The sequence below is a fragment of the Ruditapes philippinarum genome, unplaced genomic scaffold (genome assembly GCF_026571515.1).
Source record: "Ruditapes philippinarum isolate M1 unplaced genomic scaffold, ASM2657151v2 ctg22662_1_1_1_1, whole genome shotgun sequence".
Classification (NCBI taxonomy): Eukaryota; Metazoa; Mollusca; class Bivalvia; order Venerida; family Veneridae; genus Ruditapes; species Ruditapes philippinarum.
In genome coordinates this window covers 1-10518 of record NW_026860769.1, presented here as the reverse complement: position 1 = coordinate 10518, position 10518 = coordinate 1, and the positions used below count along the sequence as shown (strand labels likewise).

Here is a 10518-nt window from a genome sequence, read left to right as displayed (position 1 = left end):
AAATGCATGTAAAATATTCAGACACTATTCGATATTGTCTTCAATGAAATAGCTATCCCACGACTACTTTTTGACAAGCTGCAGACAGCTAAGTTAGTCTTTGAAAAGCCCATTGAACCAAGAAAGTGTACCCAGATTAAACAAATCAGGAATAATACAAAAAAGAAAATAACAAACTCCTTACTGGAAAAAGTGAATGTTTTTCGATTCAATTTGGACGTGGTAAGTGTGTAGTTTAAAAGGCAAGTGTGTACTATACAGGCATTTTTGTTTTTATTTTTTAAACTATTCAATATTTGGTGATAACAATCGCAAAGTTTCGTCCGTTTCCGTCAGTCAGTTTTCGGATAAGGATCACGAACAGAATATGGATACACAGAACGGATACGGTATTTCAATCTTACATACGCTAAGAAACTAAACATGTAAAGAAATACAATGCACTAATTTAATGCTGGGAGTTGTTGACAATTTTTTTCCAATACAGAAAGTTAATAAAATGAATAAAGTCATAGATATAAAGGTAAACGATACATTATTTATATACTTATTATTATGGTTGTAGAAGCCGAAAGTACAATGCAATCCCGTTGACATTTAGTCGGAAATGAAAGGTTGTGCATAAGTGGGCATATAGAAATTAAAAATGGTTCTCAAACATATTATCAATCGTTATTGTACCGGACAGACTTAATTGATCTTTGGTTGTCAAATATATACATTGATTTAACGATATCCAGGATTACACTTTCTGAAAACACAAGGTAGAACTACTCCTTATTAACTCTGGGGTTATATTTGATAACAGCCGAGGATGTTCCGATTGTGCTGATAATTCTGTATTGTGTAACACATAAAAATGCTTTCATTACACTCAAATAGGTCACTGGCAATCACGATTCACTATCAAAGATGTTTTTGGAGAGAATGAATTTTGCTCTCGTAATTTACCACCAGAGACATACAAATCAAAAGGTTCAATAATTCGTATCTATTTTCGACGGCAATCTTCTGCTTGGACTGAAAAAGCTGATGGAGAAATACAAGGTCAAAGGGAAGGATTTCTACTACAGTATCAATTAACTAACCACTCTCTTGAAAGGTATACTACTGTCGTTAAAGGCTCCAACTTAACAGGTACGAATGGTGATAAAATTACGACGTATCAATTGCTCAATATTAGGATATAAAATTATTTTCTTAGTGCATAGAATCGTTTAACTTAAAGTGCAATCAGAAAAATATAAGCGTTTATTCAAAGTTCTTCATGTCATTCTAATCATAGAATAATTCTTTTGCATACCGTTGCAAAGTGCCATTTGCGAAAATGTGCAGACGAAATTGTACTGGTAAATATTCAATTTTAAAAGTTTAAAAGAAACTTATTGATGAATAATTTAAATGGAACATGTGTTTTATGTTTAAGCCTGTTCAATGCTTTTCCAAAAATGTTACACTGTACTCTCTGAAGAGGTTCCTTGGAATACCGCTTATGCTAAGTGTCGTGAGCGCAATGAACATCTTGTAACTATAGCATCAAGAACAGAAATGAAATACATCCAATACTTACTTCGACATCAGTTATATGATAAGAAGAATACAACGCGCAAGGACAAATTGGACAAACAAGAAGTATTTGGGGCTCATATTGGTAACTCTTTTGTCTCTAAAATCTGATGTGTTTTAGATCAAAATCAAAGCAGGTTGCTTTTTGTTCTTTTTTGCATTTGTGACTTTGTTTTCTAAGGTAGACTGAAGAAAAATATTAAAATTTCTGTTATATCTTTGAAGTCATATACATATTTTCTCTGAGTAGTGTGTAGGACAGAACCCCTTTCATCTCAATAAGTTCTGACAGCACATATGGCTTGTGACGTTATGTGACCTGATGATTCTTCTGTTATACATGTATTAAGTGCACTGAATAAATCACTTGAATTCGGCATTTATTACGCCTATGAAAGCATTTATAATAGATAAAGTCATGACTTCTGATAAAATCTGATAAAACGATTGATAAGAGATCACGTGATTTTTACCGTTCTATGACGTAGATACGAGAAACAACATATACGTAATTAATTCGATTTATATTACATGTTCTTCAATATGTGTAAGAACACATCTGCCGATTTCAGAACATTATTCTAGTGAAAGTAGATCACAATATTCAAATGAGATATGCCACTTTTTCTCCTATATAATTACTAATGTTCTGTTTCAATTTCTTAAGGTTTAAAGCGTGTTTTTGATAAACCAAAACAGAGAAAGATATTTACATGGATTAACAACTACACCGTAACTTTTAGTGCTTGGTAAATATTATTATTATAGTTACAACATATTTTGAACCAATCAAATTTATTTTAATGTGTATACGTCGGACAGCAAGATATAATTTATATCGAATAACTGATATATAATTCACATGTCCTAAAAATGCTGTAAATATCCATCGAAATTTGCCTGTAGAGTTCAATTTATAAAACAAGTTTGGGGCAGTCTCTTTATGATAAGGGTATATTTTTTTGTACCCTGAAACATTTTCCGGTATCAACTGTTTGTCAATCACCATTGTAACAGTCAATCTTTTAAAATAAATGTATATAGTCTCAATTCAGCTCAACTTGATAATGAAAATATGAGCATAATGTCATTTTAAATGTTTTGATATATTATTCATAATAGTCATTTTCTTGTGAACTTCACGTACTTTGTATGAATATCCGTATGTTTCATCTGGTTAATTTCTTTGACATTTGCCTTTGATTGTTGTAGGGAAAGCGGACAACCTATAACCGGGGACTGCACTTGGACGTTTTTCGAGTATTTTAACACCGACAAGCTTTGGGCCGCTGAAGATTGTCGCAGTAACAAAGTTGACTTTTTCATCTGTGAAAAGCCGTTTCTAGCAGATGGAAAAAACAAAAAGCGTATATTTCAAATATTTGTTTCAATCCGTTAAATATTTATAGAAATTTAGAATTATTTTTAGTTTTTATACCTGACTCAGTTGAATATTTTTCAACATACAAAATTTAATACAAAATGTCTGGTAAGATTGTTTATATGTTTATGTTTAATGTTTGCAATTGTTCGTTTTAGCCTAAACATGCCTGTACATACTTCCAAATATTTAAACTATTCAAATCTGAAATCACTTGATGTTGAATTCATTGCTTTTGTATTAGTTGTTCTTACGTATTTCAATTCTATACACATTATGTGAATCAGTTACAGAACGTCAGGTATCTAATTCAGACGAGTGAGATGTAGTGCATTTGTAGTTTAACAAATTTAATATTGTTTTTAAATTGTCACTTTATGCAAAATATACATATATATATATATATACTGATAATTATTTGATATTTTTTCCAGCTGACATTATGGAAGATATGTGTAAAAGTGTTAATCAAATGAAAGACCTCATTGTTAAAGACCTCAATGTTTCAACTTACTCTGGTAAAACTTGTCAAAATTGGGGAAACCTGTCTGACAAAGCTGAAATAGATTTTGACACAATTATTTCCAGTCGGAAATATGTAGAAAATTCAACTCTTTGTCAAGATCCTACAAATCAGGGCATCTTATGGTGCTATGTTAATGATACTGGCGAGTCTCTCCGGGAACCGTGCTTTTTGCCTCGTAAGTTATATATACGTATGTTATTAGTTAAACAAGATGCTGACAGACAGGAGCTAGCCTGAATAAGTTAAATATAACCAGCATTCTTGCCGAGAGGTTTTACTTTATTTATATCACAACGCTCTAATTTCATGTATATCCCGTCAGAAACTTGTACAAAGAAAGAATTTTTAATAACGCCAAAATTGTTATTGACGACAAATTAAATTTATTAGGAAACTTATCAAATTGTGACAGTTTTCAATGAAGCGCAGAAAAACGGTTCATTTAGATAAGATCATGTTATATTCAACATCCACACGAACGCTTCGCAATAAATCATTATTCAAATCTTAAGCCATCATAGCAGTGTTATTTTCAACTTCATTTCTTGAAGGAATATCATTTGAAAAATATGACATAAAAGCAATAGCTTTTTTATGTACATACGCAGGTTACCGTCCACAATGTAAAAATATATTCTTATTTCTTCAAGGTATGTACGGCATCGTATAGAAAATGTTTGAGCTAATAAAATTTGATTGATTTTAAGCGGATAATAATTTGAACTCGGTCAATATGTCATCTGTCGGTGAATATGGCATCATATGAAATAGCTCACTAGTCAATAATTGTACATTATTTTATTGATTCTTTTCCTTTATTAATAATAATCAAATTATAGTATTTTTGAAGCGGTTAATATTTGTTACATAATTCAAAAATGTCATTAAATCTAATTAAGAATTTTCATTACTTTAATATTTGTCTAAATATGTTGGTCTTAAACAATTATTATTATTATTGATAGAGCTTATTCTATAATAGTGATAAATAGATTATACCAAAATGATAAGAACTAAATAAATGTGATAGATTGCTTTAAAATTAATTTTGTTCGCTTAAAATGTTTCTGTTACCAGTTTTTAAGATCTAGCACACTTTAAAATAATTCCGTTCTTTTGATTTCATATATGGTATGACAATATGTAACCCGGGCATTTGTAAATTTAATTTATGCAATGAGTTTGAAAAGTTAAGGAGACTTGTGAATTTAACTTAAATTTGTCATAATTCTCCTCTGGTCCTGACGGTGTTCAACGGTTTACATGCATTAAAACTGATTATATAGATGACGTTTTTTGTCGTAATATCCTTCATTTGTCCTTCCTAATATCCTTTACTTGGAATAATTCTTTCAATAACCTGCTGAAGACTCGTGTGATCGAAACGTCGAATGTCATTATTTAATAAAACCATAAAACTTTTCCTGTGTTAATTGTATGTTCCACTTGTATCATTTTGTTTCCAAACATTATTCCAGGTAAAGGTATAATTACTATGCCTGAAAAGAGACTGTCTGATGTAAATTGCTCTGATGGATCTCAAATATCCATATTAGATTGGTGCGATGGGAATTTTGACTGCACAGACTCTTCGGACGAATTGTCATGTCAAAATAATATAACACGTGTGTATTTGTTTTGCATTTATCTTATACAAGGTCCTTTTTTGGTTATTTTGTTTCTCTTTCATGGTGCTACATCAAGCCATTTGTAATATTAAATGACTTTAATATATTCAAGCATTAATACAAGAGCAATACAAATGTCAGCAAATTCAAGAAAAGAATCATTTTACGTCTGGGCATGCAAGTGCTTTTTTCGTTTATCAATATACTTAATATGCATTTTTCTAATGTAATGATATTTGCATACATATTGACATGAACATAAAAACTGACAAAACAAACCAGTTACTCCCCCCCCCCCCCAAAAAAAAAATCCTTATACGTTTTTGCCTTTTCCTTGATAGTTTCGGTCAAAACTTTATGTCTTACTTACAGAACACAATCTCACGAATATTGCAAATATAATGATAATATCTAATCTACCGCAACTAAGCAATCACGGGGGCCATTTCATCTGTGAAAAAAGCAAAGAATGGATATCCGCGTTAGCTATATGTGATAACGTCATTGATTGTCTTGATGCTTCGGATGAAGTCAATTGTTCACACAGAAAAAAAGGTATTTTTGTCTACTTTATTAAACATTTTATCTTTTTTATGTATATGTCTGCTTGGACCGCTGCTAGGTGCCATGGATGGTGGCTTTCACTTTCCAGTGCCGTCCATCGGCTGTCTCAGTCAAGCCGAGACTGCCAAATTTTCAATCATAATATAATTTGTTTCTGAGAAATATTATGCCTTTAAGCAAGTAACTTATCTAGCGATTGTATAGTTTGCTTTGTCATAGCACTGGTAAAATATAAAATGTTTTTTGACCGTAATGTAATACTAGTATTTTTCTCCTCGTGTAAAATACAGATTGATTTAAATGAAATTATATAAGAACAAAAAACAAGTCTCTTTTGTATAATAAGAGGATATTTTTTGCTTGAGTGAAATAAGATATATAATTTCAAGAAACATGATAAAATTCCATATGTTTCCAAGAGACGGATTAACGATTAAAATATATTGAATATTATATTGCTAAGTGAAAATATATAACATATTTCAAGTAAAAACGAAACAATAACTTTTTTGTCTAATTTTACCTTCAAAAAAAATCTTCACGAAAACTTTCATTTTACGCAGTTCCAATTGTACAGCAAGCAGAAATACATTGACTAGTTGAAGGTGTGTGATGCAGTTGAAAACAAACTGTATCATTGCCATTATGAACTGTCTTTAGAAAACATAACAAGATTTCTGGTAATGAAATGAACAGCAGACACAGAAAACATAACAGAAAGTAGTCTCAAATCATAAAAAATGTTCGCCCCCTTTCATATTTATATCTTACATATGCTTCTTAACAAATATGATATATATTTAACTTACATAGCATCATATTTCATGGATGAAGTTAAGTCATTTGATATATTTCATACAATAACTTGTTAGGATGTGATGACAACGAATTCTCATGTGATGGGGGAAATTGTATAAAATTAACTCGAGTATGCGACTTTATATCCGACTGTTCGGATGGAAAAGACGAAGACTGTGGTAAGCAATGAAATTTCAATATTAAATAATTTATTATATGATAAAAAGTGACATATCTTAAAGCTTCTGTGTGTTATCAAGCCTTAGAGATAACATGTTTATGTTGACTTTATTGAATGAATGACACTTTTTGTGACTTTCCTACTATTTTTGTTAATTATTCGTTATGCTTCATTCTTGAGTTATAATATATTTATCTTGCATTTTTGTCACAACTGTTCATTAAGTGGAATGATGGTTATTACCACGAAATGATTATAAAGACAAGGCGTTATTATAAGACAAGAAGTATTATCCAGAAGGAAACTTTTAAGACTGTGCCCTTTTTAAATTACAAATTTTGTCGAAATCCGTTCTTGATACAATATTTTGAAAATATGCTGCTCTTTTGCACGTATATTATTACATAGGTTTTACATGTCAAGTGTATCATTGATTTCAGCACATTTTAGTGTTGAAAATTGAGTTGCGCTCAAGCCGGCGCTAGGAGGCATGAGGAATGTTGCAAATTTTTTTATTATGATCCCTCATATATAGACGAAATCAAACAGAGTCTGCAGCTTACATGAATAATTGTGACGATTAATGCTTCCGAAGGATCAAACTTTAATCCAGATGATTTTTGTACTTGTATCTTAGACATTCGAATTCACACAGTTATTCGTCTTATCCCGAAATGTAGCCTATAAATCAAAGCATCTTAATATTCTTTAATTCTTTCATCTTGTAACTTTAACCCTAAATAAACGAACATTTAAATCGCATGCGATGTTCCTTTTAGCAATCATGGTGACAAAAAATATTTATTGCCAGTGTGTTATTTACATCACACAGACTATTCTAATCATTGTAAATACGAGCGCATATGCATTATTTTACATTTTATTGGCCATAAGTTATTATGCGCAAATTAAAAATATTGACTTTCTTTTTACAAAAGTTATACATTTCAAACTCAGGAAAACATACAATTTTAAACTTATGTAACCTTGTTTTAGCATATTTCATATTATTGCTTACTAATTTATTGTTTTCAAATATTTATAGATTACCGAAAGTGTAAAGAAAATGAATTTACCTGTAAAAATAAACAATGCATTCCAGCAGAGAAAAAATGCAATGCTATAATTGACTGTTTAGATTATAGTGATGAAATGAATTGTGGTTTGTATAAGATTTATTATTACAGTTAAAACGTTTTTGCAGTAAACAATATTATATGAAGCTGTGTCAGCAAATTTAGATAAGAATATAAGATTAAAACATAAAAAAATGAAACAACAAAAATGGACAATTGTAAAAGATAGAAGCAATAAAAATCAATTCATATTATATTTCATTTAATGAATAATAATTGTTTAAGAAACATTTTTTTTGCAGATTTTATGTTCGTATGTATCAATATATAATACCTCATAGTTTGATTTTTAATAATCAGCAGACATTATTACAGTAATAAGAAATCTGTCAATGTATATATGTAATCTATAAGTTACAACTCCAGTATTATTGTCGACAGAAAATAACTCTATGCAAGAAACGGGAAAATAAGTGTGTTTTTATACATATATTGATCAAAGTCAGGTACTACATGTCATATAACCAAACTTGTTAGTTAATCTCGTGTTTACTTATTCATATAATTGTTTTGTTCCAAATAATGCAACTTCGGTCAACATTCTATGATTTTGATATACATGCATTTATAATCGCCCTTCGGAAATGTAAAATTATGTTTGTTTTATATTTAAATGTCCAAAACTTGCTTATTAGATGATAAAAATTATTAAAGAAACTTCGATAAAACAGTAAATAGTTATTCAAGGAAAATGGCGTTAAGAAGAAGTCAGTATCTTCGAAAAATTACGGTAGATGATAAAAATAAATCGATTGTATAATATAATTACGTCTTTATCGTATTTATATATATTTAGTGATTAATATGAAACTAAGTTCATCTTATAATTCAAGACTCCTGTAAAAAGTCGTTTCTCTGTGTTGATGAATCCAAATGCATCCCTCATCGGCTGACATCTGATCGCTTCCCAGACTGCAAGGACAGCCGTGATGAAAAGCTTTGCCATGGAGATATTCCAACATGTTATGACTTCAGTTGTGAATATCAAAGGGCAGGAAAAGTCTTAACACGTTAGTAGACTTCTTAAATAAACACATTTAAGTCAAGTCAAAAATGTTATGCAAATGTATCCTTTACTGCAGAAATCATGCCGTAGAAAAATCCTTATAAATAGATATTGGAATAAAAGTCAATAATGGCACAAATTATGTAACCTGTTTTTGAATTATGAATATTTTTCATTCCTTTATATAAATTGCACATTTTTAAGGTTTACTTTCCTGAAATATTTTAGTCATATTGAGGTATACATCTTTAAGAAAAAAAAACAAAATAAAACAGATGACTTATGTGATGGTGGTAAAAATTGCAAGCTTATCAAAAGATGTAAAGATTTACTGACATGAGAAATAAAATTTATTTTGTATTAACTTGTAATTACATGTAGTATACTTAAAGAAACATTACATCTCTCTTCACTTGTCCCACTTTTTTATTTGTTTATCCAAAAAGTCAATCCCTTTCGATACATTCAACCAATATCATATAGATATATATTGAATGTCTAAGACTGTTTTCTTTCTGTATAGTGTAAATCATTCACTTCAATTATATTTATAAATGCTTAAAATTGATCTTTCTCTAGCGATTTCATTTAACTTGGTTAATCTCGGAACTCATGTTTACATAATTGACGTTGCATGATCTTACGATGGATGTTAAGTTAAACGTACACATTTTCTTCAGGTCAAACTGTATGGAATTATCAGTTGAAAGGCAACAAACCAGGGAAACATACCTTTTCCAGTCAAAGTAACAGGCTATTTGCTCTTGATTTTCCATATATGGTTTCAAAAAGGAATTATTCCTGTGTTTTAAAGGTAATATGTCGTTCATATTTTAATGTATAATTATATCATTGCACATTTTAACCATGAACGGCATTTTTATAATTACGTGTATAATAAACTGACACCGGTTGAGGTCATAAACTATGATAAACCAGCAAATGCGGGGTTCAATTAACGCACCTCCCACAGAACCCAGCAACAAGAGACAGTGGCAATGAACCCAGAAGGACCCAAACAAAAACAGGACAGAGCGCAAGGCAAAGCTCGGACAGGATTATCACTTAAATAAAGAAAACAATTGATTGATTAATAGGCCCTCAAGGTAAAGGGGCACATTGGAAGGGGATACGCAATTCGGGGAAGGGAGGGGCAAAAATAAAAAATAAAATAAAACCAGAGTTAAAAGGAAGATACTAACCGTAGACGAGAAAACAACAAGGTACACAAACAAGTGTCACCAAAACGGTATGAAGCAAAAAGTCATACATCTAAGGAGCACAGAGGGGCGTCGCCTTGGAACTGTCAGCAGCAGCACAAGTACTGCTGTGGGGTTAATGTGCAAAAACGGATTATCAAACTTTATTGCAAGTGTTTACGGTGCGAACGAAGCTATGTTGAGGTTTTGATAAACAGTAACGTAACAGCCAGATAATGCGACATGTGATATGCCATATGTGCTAAGCAATGCCATTCATCCTCACTTTATTAACTTACTTGCTTAAACACAAAACTTCAAATCAATCAAGAATTAATAAGATACTAACTAAATTAGTTAAAATTGCCCTAACACATGAATTTAACCTGGCCTTAGGACGTAATATAATTATGCTTATGTCCAACTCAAATTGTTAATATGTCGTAATCAATAACACTCTAATGAAAGATGAAATATGTTCTTTGTTTTGAAAACTGGATACTGCTGTTACTTAATAGTTACCTCCAAGTCCT

At 30.7% G+C, this 10518-nt stretch overlaps 1 protein-coding gene across 1 annotated transcript; it reads left to right on the top strand.

The window, feature by feature from the left end:
- Positions 1-874: 874 nt before the first annotated feature.
- On the top strand, positions 875-9741 carry LOC132713331 (low-density lipoprotein receptor-related protein 1-like). Its single transcript, XM_060695879.1, has 11 exons — positions 875-1137; positions 1427-1651; positions 2234-2315; positions 2779-2933; positions 3382-3648; positions 4952-5098; positions 5474-5656; positions 6538-6642; positions 7690-7806; positions 8614-8790; positions 9467-9741. The coding sequence occupies exons 2-11, from the start codon at positions 1435-1437 to the stop codon at positions 9628-9630; spliced, it is 1614 nt and encodes a 537-aa protein (XP_060551862.1). The 5' UTR covers positions 875-1137; positions 1427-1434; the 3' UTR covers positions 9631-9741.
- Positions 9742-10518: the final 777 nt, after the last annotated feature.